The 26,622-nt window shown below is 37.2% G+C and overlaps 1 protein-coding gene and 1 pseudogene across 1 annotated transcript in view; one reads left to right on the top strand and one right to left on the bottom strand.

Moving 5' to 3' along the window:
• The window catches only part of CCDC150 (coiled-coil domain containing 150), a 96,601-nt gene that overhangs the window by 30,518 nt on the left and 39,461 nt on the right, over positions 1-26,622 (top strand). The window contains exons 10-15 of the mRNA XM_047083678.1: positions 808-915; positions 5,755-5,879; positions 6,122-6,299; positions 6,853-6,921; positions 18,616-18,729; positions 25,461-25,544. Coding sequence (XP_046939634.1) covers positions 808-915; positions 5,755-5,879; positions 6,122-6,299; positions 6,853-6,921; positions 18,616-18,729; positions 25,461-25,544 — 678 coding nt within the window. The remainder of the gene's footprint in view (positions 1-807; positions 916-5,754; positions 5,880-6,121; positions 6,300-6,852; positions 6,922-18,615; positions 18,730-25,460; positions 25,545-26,622) is intronic.
• LOC124515124 (ubiquitin-60S ribosomal protein L40-like) lies at positions 3,832-4,497 on the bottom strand (annotated as a pseudogene).

Below are 26,622 nucleotides of genomic sequence, written 5' to 3'. Positions count from 1 at the left end.
TACTATACATACCACTCAGGCTTTCCAGAGAAGTTTTCATTTCTTTTTTGTTACCATTTTTTGAATTTTTTTTTAATTGATCCTATAGAGTTATTTGTCCCCATCCTTGAAGAACTTGTTCATTAAAAGATAAGATCCTTTAAAAAATAAAAAATAAAATTAAAAAATAAATAAAGATAAACCACAGCATGTTAAAAAAAAAAAAACATAAGATCCGTGGCAAATACAGTTTGCAAAAATAACTGATAATTAGGATAAATGGTTTCCACAGGAATACAAATTTTACATATCAAAAGACAACAGAATTGTATGAAAGATCTGTTGTACAAAAGAATTTTGTTTTAGTTTGGATGATCTGTGTTGTGAAATGGTACAATTATCTATATTTTGCTTTTATGAATACTGTAATTGGTAGCGGAATAACTTAAAACATTTTGTGTTATTAGCCAAACAATTCAGAATGCTCATCTAAATTGGGGAATGAATTTCTATAATCTTGGCATCAACATCGTAAAGTCCATTCTGTAGATATCGTGCTGTGTCTGACCAGTGTCCAGAATTCTGAAGAAACTATTGAATGCTTCACTTGCTCCACCAGATGAACAAATTTCTCCTTTTGATTTAGAATTATGTGGGGTGTTGACTCCAAATACTGAAAGCATTATCTAATGAAATATCAATTGGAGGTAGGTTAAATAAATTAGGTTCACATACAGAGTGAAATACTATGCCATCATTAAAAATAATGGTTAATAAGTAAAAAATTATTTACTGGAGAGACCTGACATGCTGTACATATCACCTTAGGTTTCGAATGACCAACTGACTAGGAGGTGTTCAGAGCTGCACAGCATGCTTGAGACTGTTAGTATGGAAAATGCCAGAATTATTTCTGACCATCAAGCCATTCTGCAGGTATTCATTTAATACTAGTCCATCTCTGATAGAGTCAACAATAAAACTCCTTGGCTAAGAGATAAGGAAATAAGCATGACCAACTGAATAAATAAAATATTTTAACAATTCCAAGAAATGTTTTTGATTGGCAGTTTTCAGTTTTAATCAAGAGTGGTCATTTAGCCTTATACTCAATACTTTCTTTTTTTTTTTTAATTTTTTTTTTAATGTTTATTTTTGAGACAGAGAGAGACAGAGCATGAATGGGGGAGGGGCAGAGAGAGAGGGAGACACAGAATCAGAAGCAGGCTCCAGGCTCTGAGCCATCAGCCCAGAGCCTGACGCGGGGCTCGAACTCACGAACCATGAGATTGTGACCTGAGCTGAAGTTGGACGCTCAACCGACTGAGCCACCCAGGCGCCCCTCAATACTTTCTTAATGGTTTCTTCTCAAATACTATTACTTTAGGAAAAGTAATTACCTGTCCTATTGTTTATAGATAGAATCATAGAAAACACTATGACAGACCCTAAAATACTTTTTCCTTAAACACCAGTACTTTCCCATTTTGCTTATGCCATATTCCATCTGCTGAGAATGGTCTTTACTTCTTCAGCTATTTGAAATTCTGTTCATTCTTTAAGACTCACCTTTATCAGGAAGCTTGCTCATTCTAACCAGAAGGTATCAATTTTTCTGTTAACTTCTACTCCTGGGACACTAAACATCGTAATAATAGCTCTCACTCTTTTGGGAGTATACTTACTGTATACCAAGCATTGTGCTAAGGATTTTACATATATTATGTCCTTTGATTCTAGCAGCCATTATGTAAAGGAATATTATCTTCATTTTATAAATAAGGAAAATGAGGTTTAGAGAAATGTACAACTTGACGGAAGTCACCTAGCTAGTAAGGGGTAGAGCTGGATTGAAACCCAGGTCTCACTCCAGAGTCAGTGTTTTTAATTGTTACATTATGTTGCCTCTCTGTGCATTCTAGAGCAGTTTATATGTATGGCTCATTTCCTGTATAACTTTGTGAGCTTCCTAGAACCAAGGACATTGTCTTCTATATCTTTGCTATTTCCCAGAGTGCTAACCACTGCACAGAAAGATACTCAATAAATATTTGTCATTAATTCAACAAGCACTTAGTGTTTATTCAGTGCAGGTATGATGCTAGGTCTAGATGGGATTATAGTGGTGAACAAGACAAAAATCTCTACTTTTGTGGACTAACAATTTAGTAGAATAATTAATGTGACATATGCAGGTAACACTGTCATAAGCATTTTTAAACTTTGGAATGTTACACATTTTATTTTCCAAAGTGTGAAGGTTTGCTTTGCAGTCAAATATTGTTAAGATAAAAGTGTTTTAAAATATGTTTACAAAAGTAATTATTAATATGTACTATACTTGCAAAAGTTTTGTATATTGTAGGTAGAGGGGATATGTCTAAAAATGTTATGTTTTGATAAGTCCAACATGATGAGCCAGAGAAAATGAATTCTGCAAAACAGTTACAGATATATATTCATTGTGCTTCTCAAGTAATCACATTTTTTACAAATTGAAGGTTTGTGGTAATCCTGCATCTAGCAAGTCTGTCAGTGCCATTTTTCAGTAGCAATTTTCTCATATTGTGCCGTATTTTGTGCTCTGTGTCATATTTTGGAATATCTCACAGCATTTCAGACTTTTTCATTATTTTTGTTCTGGTGATCTGTGATAATTTGATCTTTGATGTATTGTAATTCTTTTGGGACAGCACAAACCATGCCGCTATAAAATGGGAAACTTTATAATAGTTGTGTGTGTTCTGGCTTCTTTGATCAGCTATTCCCCCATATCTCTCCCTCTTCTCAGACCTCCTATTTCCTGAGATCAACAATATTGAAATTAGGCCAGTTAATAATCCTACAATGGTCTCTTAAGTGTTCATGTGAAAGGAAGAGTTGTACATCTCTCACTATAATTCAAAAGCTAGAAATGATTAAGCTTAGTGAGAAAGCCATGTCAGAAGCCAAGAAAGGCCAAAAGGTAGGCCTCTGGGTACCAAACGTTTAGCCAACTTGTGAATGCAAAGGAAAAGTTCTTGAAGGAAATTAAAAGTACTACAGTGAACACATGAATGATAGAAAGTGGTAAAAACAGAGAAGAAGGCAAACCGTAAGAGACTCTTAAATACAGAGAACAAACTGAGGGTTGCTGGAGGGCTGTTGAGTGGGCGTATGGGCTAAATGGGTAGTGGACATTAAGGAGGGCACTTGTTGGGATGAGCACTGGGTATTATATGTAAATGGTGAATTACTAAATTCTATTCCTGAAACCATTTTTACACTATATGTTAACTGACTTAGATTTAAATAAAATTAAAAAAAAATAAAAATTAAAAAAGAAAGTGAAACAGCCTTATTGCTGGTATGGACAAAGTTTTAGTGGTCTGGATAGAAGATCAAACCATTTACAACACTTCCTTAAACCAAAGCCTAATCCAGAGCAAGGCACTAGTAACTCTCTTCAATTCTATGAAGGCTGAGAGAGGTGGGGAGGCTGCAGAAGAAAAGTTGGAAGCTAAGAGAAGTTGGTTCATGAGATTTAAGGCAAGAAGCCATCTCCATAACATGAAAGTGGAAGCAAGTGCTAACATAGAAGCTGCAGCAAGTTCTCTATGAGATCTAGAAGATGATTAATGAATGTGGCCACACTAAATGACAGATTTTCAATGTAGACAAAACATGCCATTGGAAGATGCCATTTAGGACTTCCGTAGCTAGAAAGGAGAAGTCAATGCCTGGCTTCAAAACACAGCCTGACTCCCCTTTTTTCCCCCAGTCAGTGTAAAGGAAACTTTATGGAAGCTCCAGGGCCATAGGACTCAGGCAGGAGTCTGCCCTGCAGGCAAAGGAAGAGCTAAGGGAGGGGTCTTATTTGACCTTCCCCTTGGGTCACAGGTTGTTGGTGTGGCCGCATTTCTTGCAGCAGTTGACTGCTCAGGGGTGCAGGTGAGCATAACCCTTAAAGCAGATAATTTTGTCACAGTTGTATTTCTGAACGAGCTAGAAGAGGGAAAGAAGGCTCAATGCTGTAGCCTACAGACAAAGCACCAAGTGCAGGGTGAACTCTTTCTGAATATTATAGTGTCAGAGAGTGCGGCCATCCTCTAGCTGTTGGTCTGCAAAAATCAGACACTGCTGGTTACAGGGGATGCTCTCCTTGTCTTGGATTTTGACATTGACATTCCAAATGATGTCTCTGGACCCATTCTAAAGGGTCAGAGTGAGAGTCAGGGTCTTCACAAAAATCTGCATCTCTGCATTTGTTGCTCAGCCACCTTGTTGAAGAGAAAGAGCCAAGCTGACTCTTGTTTGGGGCTAATGCAACGAGTGACTCTAAGTTGAAGCCAGTGTTTGTTGACCATTCCGAAAAATCCTAGGACCGTTAAGAATTTTGCTAAATCGACTCTGCCTGTGTTCTACAGATGGAACAAGAAAGCCTGGATGACATCTGATTACAACATGATTACTGAATATTTTTATTTTTATTTTATTTATTTTATTTATTTATGTTTTAGAGTGTGCATGTGTGTGAGCAGGACAGGAAAAGAGAAAGAGAATCTTAAGCAGGCTCCAATGCCCAGCACAGAGCCCAAGGGCATGGGGCTTAATTTCACATCTGTGAGCCAAAATTAAGAGTCAGACACTTAACTAATTGAGTCACCCAGGTGCTCCAATTTACTGAATATTTTAAGCCCATTGTTGTGGCTCAGAAAAAAAAATCCTTTCAAAATATTACTGCTCACTGACAATGCACTTGGTCACCCAAGAACTCCAATGGAGTTGGACGAGATCAATGTTTTCATGCCTGCTTACACAACATCTATTCTGCAATTCATGAACCAAGCAATAATTTTAATTTTCAAGTCTTATTATTTAAGAAATCTATTTCATAAGGCTATAGCTGCCATAGATAGTAATTACTCTGATGGATCTGGGCAAAGGAAATTGAAAACCTTTGGAAAGGATTCACCATTCTAGATTCCTTTAAAAACATTTGTGATTTGTGGAAAGAGGCCAAAGCATCAACATTCACAGGAATTTGGAAAAATGGATTTCAGCCTCACACAGAGCTCAGTTGATGGTTAACATTTTTTTAGCAATAAAGTGTTTTTAAATTATGTACATTGTTTTTTAAGACATAATGCTACTGCACACTTAATAGACTACAGTATGGTGTAAACATAACTTGTGTATGCATTGGGAAACAAAATCATTTGACTAGCTTTATTGTAATATTTGCTTTATTGTCGTGGTCTGGAACTGAGCCCATAATATCTCCTAGGTATTCCTATATAGTACTTTTGCTATCATGGTATCTGGGTGCAATTTTAAATATTTTCCAAAGAATTCACACCATATTATTAACATGATTGTCCCTGGAAAGTGGGATTATTTCATTGGGGTGGCGGGAGATATAGGTGAAGAGATCTTTTCACTTTATCTGCATTGATATTTTACTTTTCAAAATAATTGAAATTTTTCATATTGAAATTTTAAAGTACCAAAATATTAATAGAATTTTTTATCTAAAAATATGTTCATGTTGAGTTTTACAGATTTTGCAGCAGGCTGGGTAGACAATGCATCTTCACTCTTGGCTGGTAGAGCCATAAAATGATAGAACTGTGGTCAGGTCAGAGTGGCGACAGAGAGAGCTGAGCATTAAGTTCTTTTTTAAAAAGGTTTTATTTATATAAAAATTTGTCTTTTGTAAGTTAATTCAGTATGATTGAATGATACCCCATCAAATGACTTTCTGGCATCTCAGCTTTTAATATTTTTAAAATTCAGATAGAGCAGAAAATGATGACACAGACATTTCAAGAACAAAACTTCTTGCTGGATGCAGCCCATGCCAGTATCACTACTGAGCTACAGAGTGTTCAGAATCAGAAGACCCAGCTCCAGGCACATCTGTAAGTAAATTATAGACAACTTCTTCTGTATCTTTTATTCTTGCCTTTTTATTTCTTATCTTTAATGAGAACATTTAATTCTGCATTTCTTGGGCCAGACACAAAGGTAAAGACTTTGCCCTCAAGGAACTAGTTCTGTTAGAACATTTTGGTAACTGCTGTCAGGCAGTATGCTCTCCAAGAAATGACTCTATTAAAGAACTCTCTTTGAGTGCTCATGTCTCCTTGTTCTCTTCCTACAGGGACCATTTAATCCTTGAGCATAATCAGTGTATCCAGAAAGCACAGGATGCTGAGAAGAGGGCAGCCTTGCAGAAAGAGCTGCTGGAATCAACTATTGCAAGATTGCGAGGTGAATTGGAAGCATCGATGCAAGAGAAGAAGTCCCTTCTAGAGGAGAAAGAAAGACTTCAGGAAGAGGTAGAAGAAGCAGATTTATATTACCTCCTGGTTGGGGTGGTGATCTTGTTCTAAAACTATTTTCAGTGCAAGATAAGAAAAGAAATAGAGCCCACTCAGATGCAGTTTGTCTGAGTTGCCCATTAAAGAAATCTTTAGGTAGCTGATCTATGTTTTTTAGCATGTGGAGTAGTCTGTGCCAAACAGCATGCCCTTATACAGCGTTAGTGAATGTCAACTCATAGTTCACACATCCTCATGTTAGTGAAGGGGTCAGATTTAAAAAATTGATTTCCCCTGAAGGAGTGGACAATGGAGGTTAAGGGGGAACAGCCCTGTCTTCCTATTTAGGAAGGTACCATCAGAGTCTGACATGCAGACGTGTCTTTCTAATTTCAGGGCTATTTGTGAAGTCTGCTCTGCCTCAGAGACTCCCTGAGTGGCCCCTTTTCTGAGAGGATGTTCTATCTCTGCAGTGTAGGTATTAATTAACATGCAGGGTGTGTCTGCTATAGTAGAGACTGTCACCTGCTTTAAAATTGACCCATTTCTTTTTTTTCCCCTCCTTGGGCAGGTTAATAAAACAGAGAAAGAAATAGCTCAAGAAAAATGCAGTTTGGAAAAGGAATTAGCTAAAAACAAGGTACTCCACATTTTATTTGTTGACATTTCACCGTATTTTATTTCCTCCTGTACCTCTGCCTCCTGTATCAGCTTATCTTACTGAGGAGATGGGTTATTTTGTTGAATACCAAGATGTGGAAGGACAAAGAAGCCCCCGGGCTGGATGCGACTCAGCACTCCAGGTACTGTGGCACAAGGCTGCTTCCAGGGAGCACTTGTTGAGATCTGGCGTTTGCCAGTGAGTCATGACCACCTCTGGCCCTAGTGTTACTGGGTATTTTAGCCAGGAAGTCCCTTAAGAGTGAGCTAATGGTCCTGTGGGAGGCAAAGAGATAATTGCTGACAGGGCTGGGTTTTTTGTTTCCTAAAGCCAATTGGGCTTCCTAAGTACCTATTAGCACCTGTCACTTCATCTGTGAGATACTCTTTTCTGGGTTCTAAAAAGATAGAATGGCCAGAGACACAATATAATTCTTATTAAAATAAAACAAAAACAGCATCATTTTGCTTGTCTGATTTCATTTGTCTGAGCATAACCTAAATGTAAGTTCATGGGGCTAAAAGATATTTGTTCATTAGAGAAATTATATTAGGCCAAGTGATCATGCTTATACAGGGTCCTTTTCTTTTTTTTTTTTTTTTTTTTTTTGCCTAATTTGATATTTTTCAAATGTGTATTCATTGTAAAGCTATGTTTTTCTAAAGTCAGACCTATTTAGTTATAATATGCATAGTGAAATTCACTTTTTTTTAGTGTACAGTTCTGTGAGTTTTGACAAATACATACAATTATATAACTATCATCACAATGAAAATACAGAACACTTCTATCACCTCAGGGAGGCCCCTCGTGCCTCTTTGTAATCAACCTCTTCTTCCACTTCCATCCCTTGACAACCATGGATCTGCTTTTCTGTTCCTGTGGTTATGCCTTTCCCAGAATATCATAAATGGAATCATACAACATGCAGCATTTTAAGCCTGGCTTCTTTTATTTAGCATAAGGTATCTGAAGTTCATCCATGCTGTCATATGTATCAGTTGTTTGTGTTCCATTATATGGATATACCACAATTTCTTTACCCATTTGAAGGACATTTGAGATGGTAAATTTTGGCAGTTACGAATAAAGCCTGTATAAATATTCAAATATGAACATGTATTTTTATTTCTCTTGGCTACTTAACAGAATTTGGAATTCTAGATCCTATGGTAAATATATGTTTGACATAATAATAAACCATTTGACTGTTTTCCAAAGAATCTGTACTATCTTGCCTTCCCATCATTTTCTCTGCATTCTCACCAGCTCTTGGTATTGTTTGTCCTTTTAGTTTTAGCCATTCTGACTGGCATAGGGGGGGTGTATTATTGTGGCTGTAATTTGCATTTCTCTAGTGATTAATAATATTCAGCATCTTTTCCTCTGCTTGTCACCCACAACTTGAAGTGTCTCTTCAAATCTTTTAACCACTTTTAATTCAGTTTTTCTTATTATTTTCTTACTGTTGTTTTTTTCTAGAGATTGTAAAACAGTCTTGTATGATTCTTATGTAAAAAATTCTTATTCTTGGGGCGCCTGGGTGGCGCAGTCGGTTAAGCGGCCGACTTCGGCTCAGGTCATGATCTCGTGGTCCGTGAGTTCGAGCCCCGCGTCGGGCTCTGTGCTGACAGCTCAGAGCCTGGAGCCTGTTTCAGATTCTGTGTCTCCCTCTCTCTGACCCTGCCCCGTTCATGCTCTGTCTCTCTCTGTCTCAAAAATAAATAAACGTTAAAAAAAAATTCTTATTCTTTGTATATGTACAAATCTTATATGTGCTTTACATATTTTTCTTCCACTTTATGCCTTATTTTTTCATGCTCTTTCAAAGAACAGAAGTTTTACATTTTGATGAAATCCAACTTATGAATTTTTAAATTTTTGGATCATATTTTTTGTGTCATACTTTTAATTTTGGATCATATCTAAGAAGTTTTTGCCTAACCTAAGATCACAAAGATTTTCTTTTTTGCTCTCTAGACGTTTATAGTTTTGGGTTTTAGATCAGGGCTATGACCCATTTCTAGTTAATTTTTGGATATCATACAAGGTATAGTTTAAGGTTCATTTTATTTTCAGATGGATTGATTGTTCTAGTCCTTTGTATTATTGAGATAATTAGTATATGATATATTCACCTTCTTAAAATATACAATTGAGCGATTTCTTAGTATATGCACAAGTCTGTGCATACATCATCACTATCTAATTCTAGAACCTTTTTATCACCAAAACAAAACCTGGTACCCATTAGCACTCACTCTCCATTCTGCCCTGCCCCCAACCCCTGGCAACTATTGTACTTTCTGTCTCTATGAATGTGTTTATTCTCCCATTTCATATAAATAACATAAAATAGTATGTGGCCTTTTGGGTCTTGCCTCTTTACTAGGTATGATGTTTTCAAGGTATGTCCTTGAAATAGTAGTAAATGTCAATATTTCATTCCTTTTAATGATGGAATAATATTATATTGTGTGACTGCACCAAACTTGACTCAGCAATTCATCAGTTGATAGAGATTGGTTGTTCCCAATTTCTGGCTGTGAAGAATAATGCAGTGAACATTTGCATACAATTTTTATGTGTGTAAGCATATCTTTAGGAATAAAACTGGGTCATACGATAACTATCATTTTGAGAAACTACCAAAGTGTTTTACAAAGTGACTGCACCATTTTGCAATCTCACCAGCAGTGTATGAAGATTCATGTATCTTCACATTTTCACCTACGTTTGTTATTTTCTGCTTTTTAAAAAATTAATATACCCATCCAAGTGGGTATGAAGTATCTCACGGTGTTTTTTTTAATTGAGCTGAAATTCACATAATAAAAAATCAAACACTTTAAAGGGAACAATTCAGTAGCTTTATATATATTTGCAGTGTTATGTAACCACCACCTCTGTCTAGTTCCAAAACATTTTCATCACCCAGAAGGAAACCCCATACCCAGTAAGTAATCATTTCCAATTCCCTCTTTCTTCTTCCCCCCTGACAGCGACCAATCTGCATTCTGTCTGTATGGATCTGCCTATCTGGATATTTCATATAAATGTAATCATACGATAAGTGATCTTTTGTGTCTGGCTTCTTAGCATAATATTTTTGAGGTTAATTCATGTTTTTGTACATTTCAGTAATCCATACCCTTTTACTCCCTTTTACAGCTGAGTAATATTCACAGTGTGTGTGTATGATGTATATATACACATACCACAATTTGTTTTGTTCATCTGTTCATGTGTTGATAGACATTTGCATTGTTTGCACCTTTGAGCTGTTGTGATTAGTGCTGCTATAAATGTACATATGTGTTGTGCATGTATTTGTTTGAGATACATACCAAGGAATGGAATTGCTGGGCCGTATGGTAATTTTGTTTTAAGTTTCTGAGGAACCACCAGACTGTTGTCCACAGTGCCAAACTATTTTACATTCCCACCAGCAATGTACAAAGATTCCAATTTCTCCACATCCTTACCAACTTTTTTATTTTTTTGTTTTTTAATAATAGCCATCCTAGGGGCGCCTGGGTGGCGCAGTCGGTTAAGCGTCCGACTTCAGCCAGGTCACGATCTCACAGTCCGTGAGTTCGAGCCCCGCGTCAGGCTCTGGGCTGATGGCTCGGAGCCTGGAGCCTGTTTCCGATTCTGTGTCTCCCTCTCTCTCTGCCCCTCCCCCGTTCATGCTCTGTCTCTCTCTGTCCCAAAAAGAAATAAACGTTGAAAAAAAAAAAAAATAATAGCCATCCTAGTAGTTGTGAAAGTGGTACCTTGTTGTGGTTTTGATTTGCATTTCCCTAATGACTAACAACTAAAGATGTTGAGCCTCTTTTTATGTGCTTATTGACCATTTATATATCTTCTTTGGAGAAATGTCTATTTAAATCAGTTGCCCATTGTAAACTGGGTTGTTTTTTAATCGTTCAGTTGTAGGAGTTCTTTATACATTCTGGATAGTAGCTCCTTATCAGATATGTGATTTGCAGATATTTTTCTCCCATTCTATGAGTTCTGTTTTTTATTTTTTATTTTTTTAAGAAAGAGCGCAAGCAGGGGAGAAGGGCAGAGGGACAGAGAGAGAGAGAAAGAGAGGGAGGGAGGGAGGGAGAGAAAGAAAGAGAATCTTGAGCAGGCTCCATGCTCAGCCCGGAGCCTGATGCAGGGCCCAATCCCATGACCCTGGGATCATAACCTGAGCCAGAATCAAGAGTTGGATGTTCAACTGACTGAGCCACTCAGGCACCCACTATGGGTTCTGTTTTTAAATTTTTAGATTTTTTGACATTCAATTTACTTATTTATTTTTTTGGTTGTCTGTGCTTTGATGTTACAAAATCAAAGAAACTGGGAAACTGTTGCCTAATCCAAGATCACAAAGATTAACATTTTTTTATTCTAAGAATTTTACAGTTTTTCATATTACATTTAGGTCTTTGATCCATTTTGAGTTAATTTTATATATGGGTTGAGGTAGAGGTTCAACTTCATTGTTTTATCTGTGGATATCCAATTGTCCCAGCACTATTTGTTGCAGAGCTGTTCTTTCTCTTGAATAGTGTTGGCTCCTTAGTCAAAACCCAATTTACCATAGATGGATGAATTTATTTCTGGACTTTCAATTCTGTTCCACTGGTTTCTATGTCTTTCCTTATGCCATACCACACAGTGTTGATTACTGTAGTTTTGTAGTAAGTTTTGAAATCAAGATGCAAGAGCCTTTTTTTGTTGTTGTTGTTAAGATTATTGTGACAATTCTGGATATTTATATTTCTATATGAGTTTTAGGATCAGCTTTTAATTTTCTGCAAAAAAAGGGCAGCTGAAATTTTGATAGAGTTTGTATTGAATCTGTATCTCAATTAAGGGAGTATTGCAATCAATATATTTTTTCTATATAAGAATGTGTCATCTGCAAATAGAGATAGTTTTATTTCTCCCTTTCACATTTTCCTGTCTTTTCTTTCTTTCTTCTTTTTTTTCCCCCTTGTGTAATTCCTTGGATAGAATCTCCAATACAACACTGAATAGAAATGGTGAGAGCAGACAGACATCCTTGTCTTGTTCCTCATCTTGGGAAAGCTTTCAGTCTGTCACCATGAAGTATGATGTTAGCTGTGGGCTTTTTCTAAACACCCTTTATCAGGATGAGGAAATTTCCTTCTATTCCTGCTTTGGAGAGTTTTTATCATGAAAGTATGTTGAATTTTGTCAATTGCATATTCTATGTCTATCAAGATAATCTTGTAGATTTTGTCCTTTATTACTATGGTATATTACATTGGTTGATTTCAAATGTTGAACCAAGTTTTCATTTGGGGGATGAATTTTACTTGCTCATGATGTATAATCCTTTTATGTTGTTTCATTTGGCTTGCTTGTTGAGGATTTTTGAATTGTTATAAATAAGGGATATTGTTCTCTAGTTTTCCTGTGATGACTTTGGGTTTAGTATCAAGGCAATACTGGTCTCTTAAAATGATTTGGTAAGTGTTCCCACCCCTTCTATTTTTGGGAAGAGTTTTTGAGGCATTGGTGCTAATTCATCTTTAAATGTTTTATAGAATTCACCAGAAGCCATCTGGTTCTAGGTTTTTCTTTGTGGGGAATTTTTTTGTTTTGTTTTTAATTATTATTATTGATTCAATGTCTTGTTAGAGATCTATTCACAATTCCCACTTATTTTTTTAGTTAATTTCAATAGTTTTGGTCTTTCTAAAAATTTTACCATTTCATCTAGGCTGTCTAATATATTGGCATACAATTGTTCATAGTAGCTCCTTTTCTTCATTTCTTTAAGTTCAGTATAATGTTCCTTCTTTCATTCCTAACTTTAGTAATTTGGGTCTTTCTTTCTCTCTCCTTTTTGCTTTCTTTTTTTTTTTTTTTTTTTTTTTTTTTTTTTTTTTTTTTGTTAATACAGTTTAAGGTTTGTCAATTTTGTTCATCTTTTCAAAGAACCAACTTTTGGTTTTACTGACTGTCTCTTATTTTTCTATTCTCTTGTTTCTGCTTTAATCCTCATTATTTTCTTCCTTCTGCTTGCTTGGGTTTAATTTGCTCTTTCTAGTTTTTTTAAGATAGCAGCTTAGGGAGCGCCTGGGTGGCTCAGTCGGTTAAGCGTCCGACTTCGGCTCAGGTCATGATCTCGCGGTCCGTGAATTCGAACCCCGCGTCGGGCTCTGTGCTGACCACTCAGAGCCTGGAGCCTGTTTCCGATTCTGTGTCTCCCTCTCTCTCTGACCCTCCCCCGTTCATGCTCTGTCTCTCTCTGTCTCAAAAATAAATAAACGTTAAAAAAAAATAAAAAAAAAAATAAGATAGCAGCTTAGGTTGTTGGTTTATTTTTTTCTTTTTTAACATAGTTTTCTACAGCTATAAATTTCCCTTTAAGCACTGCTTTAGCTGCATACCGTACATTTTGTCGTGTTTTCATTTTCATTCATCCCAAAGTATTAACTACTTTTGTGATTTTATTTTTGGCTAATTGGTTATTTACAAGTTTTTTGTTTAATTTTCCCATATATGTGACTTTCCCAAATTTACTTCTTTTATTAATCTCTAATTTTATTTCATTATGGTTGGAGAACACACTTTATATAATTCCAGTCCTTTCAGATTTATTGAGAGTTGTCCTGTGGCCTAACATGGTACATTGTGGAGAATGTTGCATATGCAATTGAGAAAAATACTCAAAAATTGAGTATTCTGCTATTGTCGGGAAGAGTGTTCTATAGCTGTCCAGTTGCTTTATAGTGTTGTTAAAGTCATCTGTCTCCTCTATGATCTTCTAATTGTTCTGTTCATTATTGAAAGTGGGATATTGAAGTCGCCAGCTATGTTGAATCATTTATTTCTCTCTTCACTTCTATTAGTTTTTGCTTCATTTGTATTGGGACTCTGTTGTTGTTAGAGGCATATATATTTATAAATGTTATATCTTGATGGACTGACCGTTTTTTCAATATATAATATCTCTCTTAGGCTCTTAGACCCAATTCTAACACAGCAGGGGTGCCCCCCCCACCCCACAACACTGAGCAGTTTTTGGATACCAGCAGGGTGTCTGAGAATTCAACTCAATTCTTACAGTGTCTACCCAGAGATAGCATTAGATTTCACAGATTAAGGGTTCAGTCCCACAAGACTTCTCCCACCCATGACCTCCCACTTCAGATGCCACTCACAAGCTCCAGGCTCTTGTGCTTCGGACCTATTGACTATAGATTGGAGGTTCCAACAACCTTCTCCTTAGATTCTTTTAATTTGCTAGAGTGGCTTACAGTATTCAGGGAAACGTGCTTACTAGTTTATTAAAGGATATGATAAATGATACAAATCAACAGCCAGATGAAGAAATACATAGGGTGAGGTATGGAAAAAGGACAAGTTTCTATGCCCTCTCTAGGCATACCACTCTCTCCAATTTCCATGTATTCACCAACTCAGGAGCTCTTGGAACCCAGTCCTTTGGGGGTTTCATAGAGGCTTGACTGCACAGTTATGATTGACTAGGTCATTGGCCATTGGATGATTCAATCTTCAGCCCTCTTTCCTCCCTGGAGGTTAGGGGCTAGGACTCAAAGGTCCAACCCCCTAATCACTTGGTTGGTCCTCCTGGCAATCAGCCCCCACCCTTGGGTGGGGTTCAAAAGTTACCTTCTTTATTAACAGGACACCCATTTCACCATTATGGCTCTGAAATGTTTTCAGGAACTGTGGATGAAGACCACATATATCTGAGAAATGTATTTTGGTCACCTGAAAGACCAAACATATTTCTTTTTTTTAATTTTTTAAATTTTTTTCAAACATATTTCTTATAAACCATTATATTATACTAGTCTTCTTTGTCTCACACATTTTTTGTCTTAATGTAGTTTTGTCTGATGTTAATATAGCTACTTCAGCTCTTTTCAGGTTATTGTTTACATGGTATACCTTTTTCCATTGTTTTACTTTCAACCCATTTGTGTCTTTGAATCTAAAGTGTGTCTCTTATAAATAGCATACAGTTGGATCTTTTAAAAGATGCATTCTGCCTATCTCTGCTTTTTTTGGTGGAGTGTTTAATCTTTTTATATTTAACATAATTACTGATAAGATAGGATTTACATTTGCTACTTTACTCTTTATTTTTTATGTCTTATATGCTTTTTGTTCCTGTCTCCATTACTGTCTTTTTCTGTGTTAAGTAGATATTTCTGGTGCACTATTTTAATTCTCTAATTCTATTTTTGCATTATGGGTAACCAAGAAAGTTACAAACAAAAAAATACGTATACAAACACCTTTTAGGGGTGTCTGGGTGGCTCAGTCGGTTAAGTGCCTAACTTGATTTCAGCCCAGGTCATGATGTCACGGTTCATGAGATCAAGCCCTGTGTCAGGCTCTGCACTGACAGCACAGAGTCTGCTTGGGATTCTCTCTCTCCCTTTCTCTCTCAAAATAAATAAACATTTAAAAACCAAAACAAGAAAACACTCTTTTATATGTATCTATATTGCTACCTTTATTGTAGCAGTTGTACTATTTATTTCTTTATGTGAATTTCAGTTATTATCTAATCCCTTTTTATTTCAACTTGAAGAACTCTCTCTCATGTTTCTTCTAGGGCATTTTTTTCTAGTCCCATAGCCCCACCAGAGAGTGGACCCTGGTCCAGACCTACACAATTTTCATTGAGATTAAAGAGAATTGAGCAATCTCTATCAAAATAACACCAGCATTGTTCACAGAGGTAGAAAAAAACAATCCTAAAATGTGTACGGAACCAGAAAAGATCCCAAATGGCCAAAGTAAATCTTGAAAAAGAAAACCAAAGCTGGAGGCATCACAATCCCGGACTTCAAGCTGTATTACAAAGCTATAATCATCAAGACAGTATGATACTGGCACAAAAACAGACACTCAGTGGAACAGAATAGAGAACCTAGAAATGGTCCCACAAACATATAGCTGACTAATCTTTGACCACGCAGGAAAGAATATCTTCAGAAAATGGTACTGGGAAAATGGACAGTGACATGCCAAAAAATGAACCTGGACCACTTTCTTATAGCATACACAAAAATACACTCAAAATGGTTGAAAGACCTGAACATAAGACAGGAAGCCATGAAAATCTTAGAGGAGAAAGCAGGCAAAAACCTCTTTGAACTTGGCTGCAGCAACCTCTTACTTAACAGATCTCTGGAGGCCAGGGAAACAAAAGCAAAAATGAACTATTGGGGCTTCGTCAAAGTAAAAGTTTCTGCACAGTGAAGGAAACAATCAGTAAAACTAAAAGGCAACTGATGGAATGGGAGAAGATATTTGCAAGTGACTTATCAGATAAAGGGTTAGTATCCAAAATCTATAAAGAACTTACCAAATTCAACACCTCAAAAACAAATAATCCAGTGAAGAAATGGGCAAAAGACATGAATAGACACTTCTCCAAAGAAGACATCCAAATGGCCAACCTACACCTGAAAAAATGCTCAACATCACTCATCATCACGAAGTACAAATCAAAACCACACTGAGATACCACCTCATACCTGTCAGAGTGACTAACATTAACAACTCAGGCAACAACAGATGTTGGCAAAGATGCAAAGAAAGAGGATCTCTTTTGCACTGCTGGTGGGAATGTAAACTGGTGCAGCCACTCTGGAACGTAGTATGGGGGTCCCTCAAAAAATTAAAAATAGAACTACCTTATGACCCAGCAATTGCACTACTAGGTATTTATCCATGGGATACAGTTGTGCTGTTTCAGAGGGACACATGCACCCCCATGTTTATAGCAGCACTATCAACAATAACGAAAGTATGGAAAGAGGTCAAATGTCCATCGATGGATGAATGGATGAAGAAGATGTGGTGTATACACACACACACACACACACACACACACACACACACACACACAATGGAGTATTACTCGGCAATCAAAAAGAACGAAATCTTGCCATTTGCAACTACATGGATTGAACTGGAGGGTATTATGCTAAGTGAAATTAGTCAGAGAAAGACAAAAATCATATGACTTCATTCATATGAGGACTTTAAGAGAAAAAACATATGAACATAAGGGAAGGGAAACAAAAATAATATAAAAACAGGGAGGGGGACAAAACAGAAGAGACTCATAAATATGGAGAACAAACTGAGGGTTACTGGAGGGGTTGTGAGAGGGAGGGTGGGCTAAATGGGTAAGGGGCACTAAGGAATCTAATCCTGAAATCGTTGTACCATATGCTAACTAATTTGGATGTAAATATTAAAAAATAAAAAATAAAATTAAAAAAAAATAGAACTACCCTGCAACCCAGCAATTGCACTAGTAGGTATTTAACCAAGGGTACAGGTGTGCTGTTTTGAAGGGGCACATGCACCTGATGTTTATAGCAGTGGTATCGACAATAGCCAAAGTATGGAAAGAGCCCAGATGTCCATCGATGGATGAATGGATAAAGAAGATGTGCTACATGTATACAATGGAGTATTACTCAGCAATCAAAAAGAATGAAATCTTGCCATTTGTAACTATGTGGATGAAACTATGCTAAGCGAAATTAGAGAAAGACAAACATACGATATCACTCATATGAGGAATTTAAGATACAAAGCCGATGAACATAAGGGAAGGGAAGCAAAAATAATATAAAAACAGGGAGGGAGACAAAACATAAGAGACTCAATTATAGAGAACGAACAGGGTTGCTCGAGGGGTTTGGGAGGGGAGTTGGGCTAAATGGGTAAGGGGCATTAAGGAATCTACTTCTGAAATCATTGTTGCACTATATGCTAACTAACTTTTTGTATTACTGGGATAAACTTGGTCCTGGTTTGTTATCCTTTTTATATATTGCAAGATTCATTTTACTAGTATTTTTGCAGAGGACTTCTGCATCTGTATTCATTAGCTTAAATTAATATTTAAGTAAATATCAAGTACCAGAAGGACTTCTACTTCTAGTATATGTGAATTAGGTAATTTGTCATAATCCTCCTGCTGAAGACAACTAGAAAAGCTGAAAAAATGTAAAAGAAAAGGAAAAAAAAGTTTAAAAAAATTCTCAGAGCTGTCAGACTACAAATCCCTGCCTTTAGACACAGGATAACATGTTCATACAATAACTGCTATTTTACAGTTACAAATGTCATTTAGAAATTTTTTTTTAGGGGCGCCTGGGTGGCGCAGTCGGTTAGGCGTCCGACTTCAGCCAGGTCACGATCTCGCGGTCCACGAGTTCGAGCCCCGCGTCGGGCTCTGGGCTGATGGCTCAGAGCCTGGAGCCTGTTTCCAATTCTGTGTCTCCCTCTCTCTCTGCCCCTCCCCCGTTCATGCTCTGTCTCTCTCTGTCCCAAAAATGAATAAACGTTGAAAAAAAAAAATTTTTTTTTAATGTTTGCTTATTTTTGAGAGAGACAGAGCTTGAGCAGGGGAGGGGCAGAGAGAGAGGCAGACACAGAATCTGAAGCAGGCTCCAGGCTCCGAGCTGTCAGCACAGAACCCGACGCGGGGCTCGAACTCACAGACTGTGAGATCATGACCTGAGCCGATGTCAGACACCCAACCGACTGAGCCACCCAGGCTCCCCACAAATGTCATTTTAAAAGCAAGATAATGCTTTTGGATCTGGCATAAATAGATTTCTTTTCTCCTTTTGCGTTTCAAAGGTAGACATAAATACATTGACCCACAACCTACAGACTCTAGAGGAAAAGAATAAGCACCTGTCAGAACAAATGGCTTCCCTAGAACTTCAGCAAGTCCCTTCTGATTACAATGAGGTGGGTATAAAAAGGTCAGTCTAAATTAGGAATTAATGACTAGTGTGTTTTAAAAAATCAGAAGTTAGGAGATGGATTTTCTTCATTTGTGTTTTAATAATTATCATTTAGTCCTGAATAACTCGGGCTGACTATGGCAGAGAGCCTTACAAGTGCTCAAATAGTAAAAGATTAATAAAACACGAATTTAAGGCAGCTAATAAACATCTGCCTCCACAGATGATCTATAATACTGAAAAGTATGAATATTTCTAATATTTTAAAATACTTCCTATTCCATAAATTATGAGGCAGAAGGCTGTATTTTTCTTTTCCTTTTTTGACATTTCCATTAGGCAATCAGTAATAAGTATGATATCTAAAAGCTGTTTGACACAGTCAGTGCAATACAAATAAATGGTAGAGTTTAGACCATCTCTAAGTGGAGGATATTTAAAGAGATGATCATTCTGTTAAGCGGCTAGTAAGTTTCCTGTGTGCTTTTGAGTACTTGAAAAAGAATTAGTTACTGCTTCTGTAACATGCAAATCACCTTTGAAAACTGCATAGAAGACCCTGGTGTGAGTCTGTCTTGATCTGAGTTAAATTCTTTCAGACTCTGTCATAAGCGGTACATTACTTCAGTTGTGAAATCCTAGAGAATAATCTAATACATTTTCATGGCCTTAGAGCCAGACGGCCGGCATTTCAATTTTGGCTATGACCTCGAGTATGAGCCTTAACCTCTCTGAGCCTCAGTTTCTTAATCTGTCAAAGTGGGGGAAGTAATACCATTATTAGGAGGTTGTTGGAGGATTTAGTAAGTTAATACATTAAAGCATGTAGCAGATAACTAACATTTATTGAATTTTTAGTATTTGAACTGTCCCAGAAAAAAGGCTTTTAAGTTCCTCTTATAGCAACAAGGTGCATTAGCTCTAGTTCCTGGTACTATCTCAGACCAACCCTCCCTTCCCAAGATTAAAGATTTATCCATGTCCTCTGCTTGTTGGCCATGTATCAGCTAGACTTATCAGCCTACTTGCTCCTGGTCTTTCTGGAAGACTACATCTCAGTCTCTCTGATTCTTTCAGTGCCCCCCTGCCAGTGAGTAGGCCTGTGGCCTTACCCTGTTAGTGACTTTGACAGATCCTGCTAATGATTTTGTCAGTGTTGATTCTTGCTTTCTCACCACACCTCTTAAGGTCTCCCAATGATAAACCACACCTCAGGTCCAGGACGCTTGTAGTTCTGTGTTTCCACATGGAATTTTCTCTGACCAGGCCTGCCTGGAAGTCCTCCAGTTGGCTGTATGAGTCTTGAGAAATGAGGTTGAGATGTCAGTATTTGTTTTTTAATCTCAGCAATATCATTAAACTTATCACCGTTCAATGCTGGCAGTGTATGTTTGTTCTTTGGGAATTCACACTTGAAATTCTCAATACGAGTTACCTTTCTAGTATAATCTGTTACTGGTTTTTGGAGATATGCTTATGAGTGTATGTTGTGTATGCCACACCACAGATTTGAAGTTCGACCTGGTTTCAACCCTCAAGGTTCCATTTACTGTGTGGCCTGGGCAGGGCTTAAACCCTATGGCCCTTGGGGCTAAGGAAATCTCCCTTAATCACAGCACACTGTGTCTGCACATAACAAAATGGTAACTTTGTGAATTAGAAATTGACCTGTTGATGCATCTGCCTTCACTGTCTTCTGATGCAAGAGCAGTAGTTACTCATCTTTACACTCCCTTGCCTAGCATAGCACCTAATACATAATAGGTATTTAAAAAAATTTTTTTAATTTTCTAATGTTTATTTATTCTTGAAGGAGAGAGACAGAATGAGAGTGGGAGAGGAGCAGAGAGAGAGGAGACACAGAATTCTAAGCAGGCTCCATGCTCTGAGCTGTCAGCATAATCTGTGAGATCATGACTTGAGTGAAGTCGGTCGCCCAACTGACTGAACCACCCAGGCACTCCCATAATAGGTGTTTTAGAAAGATTGAGTAGAACACAAGGAGGGTCACGTCTGTCTTGCCAGTGCATGAGGATTAAATATCATATTGTGCGTAAAGTACCCATCACAGTGCTTAGCATACTTAATACATGTATAAACATTATTCTCTTTTCTTCTTCACACCAATTTTGGGCTTATTTTTATTATTTCAGCCTTTAATGATGGTATAATTTAAGTCTATTACTATAGTCAGTCATGCAGGGAACCACAGTGAGAAATGATCCAAATGGATTTTTTTTTTTAAGCTGAGTGCATAGCCCGACATGGGGCTCAATCCCACGAACTGTGAGATCATGACCTGATTTGAAAGCAAGAGTCTGACGGAGCCACCCGGGTGCCCCTTCTTTTGGATTTTAAACATACATTTTCAAACAGTAGCACTAGACAGAAGTATAGTTCCCTATGCAACCAGGACTTCAATGATTTGAAATTAAACCGTGAATTAAAGGTAATATTTCTTACAACTAGGATGACATTCAGTGCACACTCATGTAGGTGTCCAAGTTGGCTCAGTTTGCTGTGACCCATGCAAACCAGTTGTTAAATATTTTGAATAAAATCCCTGCATACAGGGGTGCCTGTCTTAGTCAGTAGAGCATGCAACTCAATCTCAAGGTTGTGAGTTTGAACCCTTACTTTGGGTGTGGAGATTACTTAAAAATAAAATCTTCAAAAAAATCCCTGCTTACAATCTGCTCATAAAAATAGCTTTATCAAGATGCTAGTATCTTTTGGTTTCATGTATTCTTCTAATAGCCTTCTAACTTTCACAGCTCATCTTAATTTTAAAAATGACTTGAGAAATCATTTTGTGGCTTACAATTGATCCTTGTCAACCTACCTTTTATTTCTTAAGATAATTTTATGTTTGCTTCCTGCTTTTCCCAAGGAGTGATATCTTTGTATATCAGTTAAAATGCATATTCCAACAATTAGCATTTTTCTTGGTATTCTAATTCTCAAGTGAGTCTCCAATTTCTCTTTTGCTTGCATATTAATGGTCTTTTTAGTATATTGCCAAGATTTTTTATGCAAAGGTTAATCTCTGGCCTTCCACAACTCAGAATCTGAGATATTCACTCATTTAAGTGCTCTCTAATTTCTGGTCTTCCGTTGATTCTCTTAAATATAAGCCCTATTTAAATAATCTGGACACAATAATTTAAACTACTGCTTTAATATCTGCTTTCCCTTAGCAACTGGAACAACTGGAACAATTTCTTTTCTGTTTGTTGTGAATTTAAATAAGTGACCTTGTGTCAAATATCACATTTTGATTTTGCTTAGACAGTTTACACTATCACTGCGTTAACATTCTCTTAGGTGACCAAAAAAGAGGAAATCATTTTTAAAGTATATTTAAAAGATTAATGGAATTTATGCCTTTGCCTAAAAGAGGGAACTTTAGGGGCGCCTGGGTGGCGCAGTCGGTTAAGCGTCCGACTTCTGCCAGGTCACGATCTCGCGGTCCGTGGGTTCGAGCCCCGCGTCGGGCTCTGGGCTGATGGCTCAGAGCCTGGAGCCTGTTTCCGATTCTGTGTCTCCCTCTCTCTCTGCCCCTCCCCCGTTCATGCTCTATCTCTCTCTGTCCCAAAAATAAATAAACGTTGAAAAAAAAAATTTAAAAAAAGAGGGAACTTTATTGAGGTAAAAAGTGCCATTATTTAAAAAATTCCTGGACATCTTTTATAAGAGACCCAGATCATTTAAGTTACTGCGAAAAAAAAAGACTTCATATTCCAAGAAGACAAGCAAAGTTATCTTTGAGTGTTTGTTATAGCTAGCATATTTTAGGTTTAAATCTAGCTCTTGGTATTTTATATTGCACTTTATAGCACATGGGGCACCACAGTTTATAGAACTTAGAACTGAATTTTAAATACCTATGCTTTTGTGGTTATGGTATAGTTTTGTTTTTGTAACATCATTGGCCATCCTTGTTTATTTTGCTGAAGACTTGGTCAGAACATTATCCCAAATGTTGTGTTCATGGAATGTTTTTACCTCATAGTTTCCAAAATAGAAAGTATTGTGGGAAAGGGGGACTGTATGTGTTACACTGACAGAAAATTAATTGATGATTAATTTTATGGTAATATGGTCTAACCTCCTATTTATTGATAACAGTCTATATTTCCGTTAGGTTATTTTGTGTGGTTTTTAAAAAATTTTTTTTAATTAAAAAATTTTTTTATTAAATGTAATTTATTGTCAAATTGGCTTTTTAATTTTTTTAATGTTTATTTATTTTTGAGAGAGAGAGGTAGAGTGTGAGTGGGGGAGGGGCAAAGAGAGAGGGGGGACACAGAATTTGAAACAGGCTCCAGGCTCCGCCTTATCAGCACAGAGCCTGATGCGGGGCTCCAGCCCACGAACAGTGAGATCATGACCTGAGCCGATGTCAGACACTTAGCCTGCTGAGCCACCCAGGAGCCCCACCCTTAGTTTATTTTGAAACCAATACTTTATTGGCCTGAATGCTTTAAAAAAATAATTTCCTTTGCCTTAGTGGGAACCGCATATAGTGATTAAAATTGAAAGTTTAAGAAACAATGTATGAATATGTATAATTATGTATGAAAAAAATACTGGTCTGATAGGACAAACACTTAGATGGGCCGTAATGGTTAACCCACTGATGCCAAAAATTGGATATAAATTTTTATATTGAATGTGCATAATTTGGGGTGGGTTGTATAGAAGAACTAATCACTCTTTATGGCTTTTCCATAGGTTTTTATCAAGCCTAGAATGTCTAAAATGGCCTAATTCTTCTAGCCAAGGCAACTACCAAAGGGAAAACAATGCTCCAGACTAGTGTACCCTCTTGTAGAACATATGCTATCATGAAAGTATTTTGAACCCAAGAAGAAATGAGTTACATGTTATTACATAGTAATCTAGTTTGGAATGTGTTTTTGCTTTTATTTGGAAAATATTCATAACACTTGAAATAAAGTGCACTACAAAGTGATAACTAAGGAATAGCTATAACAGTGTTGGAGATGGTGAGAATTATCTCTTGTATAAATTCATATCTCTACATATGTTGACATCTTTATTAACTTGCCTAAACTTGAACATAAAACAAGTCTAAATTCTTTGGATTTAAGTGCTGAAAAGGCCTCCTGGTCTATAGTAATTATGTCAATGTAGGATATTTACCAGCATTAATAACACTTCCCACTAAAGATTTACTGCAAATTATCCATAGTGCAGCTCATTGGCCAATGTGATTAAGAATTTGCGTTCTCTTGGGGCGCCTGGGTGGCTCAGTTGGTTGAGTGTCCAACTTCAGCTCAGGTCATGATCTCACAGCTCATGAGTTCAAGCCCCGCGTCAGGCTCTGTGCTGACAGCTTGGAGCCTGGATCCTGCTTCAGATCTCTGTCTCCCTCTCTTTCTGCCCCTAACCCACTCCCATTCTGTCTCTGTCTCTTTCAACAGTAAATAAACATTAAAAAAAAAAAAAAAGAATTTGCGTTCTCAGTTACATTTGCTTTTGTGTGTATTATTCTTGCAGTTTATTTGTGAAGATGATTTTGACATAAGGCAAATATCAGTATGTCCTGCTGTTAAGATATAACACTGAAATAGATCATGGAAGGTGAAAATTTCCATATTCAATCACTAATATGTAATCACTCCAAATTCAATCACTGGAGTACCAACAAGGACCAAAATTTAATCAAAATGAAACTGTATTTTATACTTATTTTTTCTGAAAAAGTCTGAGGAAAAAGACATATAAAAAATAACTGTCATTATTAAAGGCTGTTTGAATGATAAAATATGTAATTTCTTGAAATATAGAGCCTTCAGTAGTGTTTCTCCAGGATAACACTGTGTGGAGTGCTTGATCAGACAATATTGGAATTTCCAATAAATGTTTCTTTTGTTCAGAGATTTTTTTTTTACTCCCTCTTGCATGGTAACTGAAATGTCTTCTGTCTACACAGTTGTAATGATCTGCAGCTCCTGTTTTCTTAAAGAAATGTATAATCTTTAAACTGCATATCTGCAACTGCTGATACAACCACCCCACATCTGGGTTGGATTGCAACTACAGGGGCGCCTGTGTGGCTCAGTCTGTTAAGCGTCCAACTCTTGGTTTTGGCGGGGATCATGATCTCACAGTTCGTGGAACTAAGCCCCGCATCCCTGCTTGGGATTCTCTCTCTTCCTCTCTTTCTGCCTCTCCCCCACTCATGCCTGCTCATGTGCTCGCTCTCTCTCTCTCTCAAAATAAATAAGTAAACTGGGGCGCCTGGGTGGCACAGTCGGTTAAGCGTCCGACTTCAGCCAGGTCACGATCTTGCGGTCCGTGAGTTCGAGCCCCTCGTCGGGCTCTGGGCTGATGGCTCGGAGCCTGGAGCCTGTTTCCGATTCTGTGTCTCCCTCTCTCTCTGCCCCTCCCCCGTTCATGCTCTGTCTCTCTCTGTCCCAAAAATAAATAAAAAACGTTGAAAAAAAAATTAAAAAAAAAAAGTAAACTTAGAATAAGCAAAAAACTACAAACTCTGGGACATTTAAGGCACTCATATTTTCACTAGCAATCCTTTAATGTTGCATATTAGCACTATGATCAGCTATGTAGGGAAAAACTAAGAGGCCGCAAAGACAAATATGAATCCTGGTTTCATCACTGTAGAAATGATAAGAGTATAAATGCTTGTTCAGAAAATGGTTGTTCCTTTCTCTGCCAAGGTACTGATACCTGTGTTTGCTTTCCCAGCTGGCTCAACAGCAGGTGGAAAAGGTCTTGGGAAGAATTACTGAGAGTAAAAATAAACTGGCCTATGAAAAGGGAAAACTCCAGGTATGAGATTTTATTTTCTGATTTGTGTTGTCTAATTTTTTAATGCCAATTATCAAGCTAAATATAATAAATGATGGATTTTGAGAGGACCTAGCTCTACTAATTCTCTAACTTTGGACAAGTTTTTGAACCCTCCTAAGTTTGTTGCCCCATTAAGTAAAATCAGGTGATTGCTGTTCACATATCTGTAATATAATACTGAAACTAAAATTGTGAAACCAGATCCCATTCTGTAGCTATTGAAAGTTGTATTATGATTGTTTTGTGCATGGCCATTCACTAAGAATGTTAGAGAGCTCATGCTCTCTTTTTTGCTGAATTTTTATAGCATTCTTAAAAAGAAATAACCCTGGATATTGGGACTCAAAGGCAATAGACTTGAGTGACTGGGATGATACTATTCTTTTGCTTCCTGTGTGTTTTATCTCTATAGTACCTACAGAGCAGGAAGCTGGCCACTGATACCCAACTCCAGTGGAAATGCTAAATGAAATCTAAATCAGTGGTTCACAGCCTTAGCTACACATCACAAATTGAGGAATTTTTTAAATACCTCATGCAGGGCAGTATATGATAGTCGCCATTTACTTGGAAATGAATCAGAAAAAGGAAAAACACTTTGATGGATAGAGGAGATTGATAGATGGATTGATATGTGATGAGCAAGTTTAAAAAAATTAATTGTGGAATTTGGATGGTGAGGGTATGCATATTCACAGTAAAATGAATTTTACTGTATATTTATAAAATACAAGGGGAAAATTCCCCATGACAAGGCTTGCACCCCAGAGCAATTAGATCAGAATCTCAGGGAGTAGATCCTAGGCTTCAATACTTTTAAGTTCCCCAGTGATTCCAGTATGCAACCATACATGAGGACCACTGGATTCAATGGTACAAAGTCCATTTAGGCTTGGCAACCAAAGAGCTGATTTAATTAAGTGATCTCACTAGAGACATGTAAAATGTGTCAATGTTAATCTCATCTCATCTGCTCAAGGAGCTTATTATAGGGTTAGCAGATGAGATTGGCCCTTATGGCAGGCTATGTGAAAGATGATAAACCATGGTTGTGAAA

The sequence above is a fragment of the Lynx rufus genome, unplaced genomic scaffold, assembly GCF_022079265.1.
Source record: "Lynx rufus isolate CCGP_SWC_20201006 ecotype Redwood Valley unplaced genomic scaffold, mLynRuf1.p SCAF_2, whole genome shotgun sequence".
NCBI lineage: Eukaryota > Metazoa > Chordata > Mammalia > Carnivora > Felidae > Lynx > Lynx rufus.
Note: the sequence above shows the minus strand (reverse complement) of the source record. Positions and strands in the feature narration are given on the sequence as shown.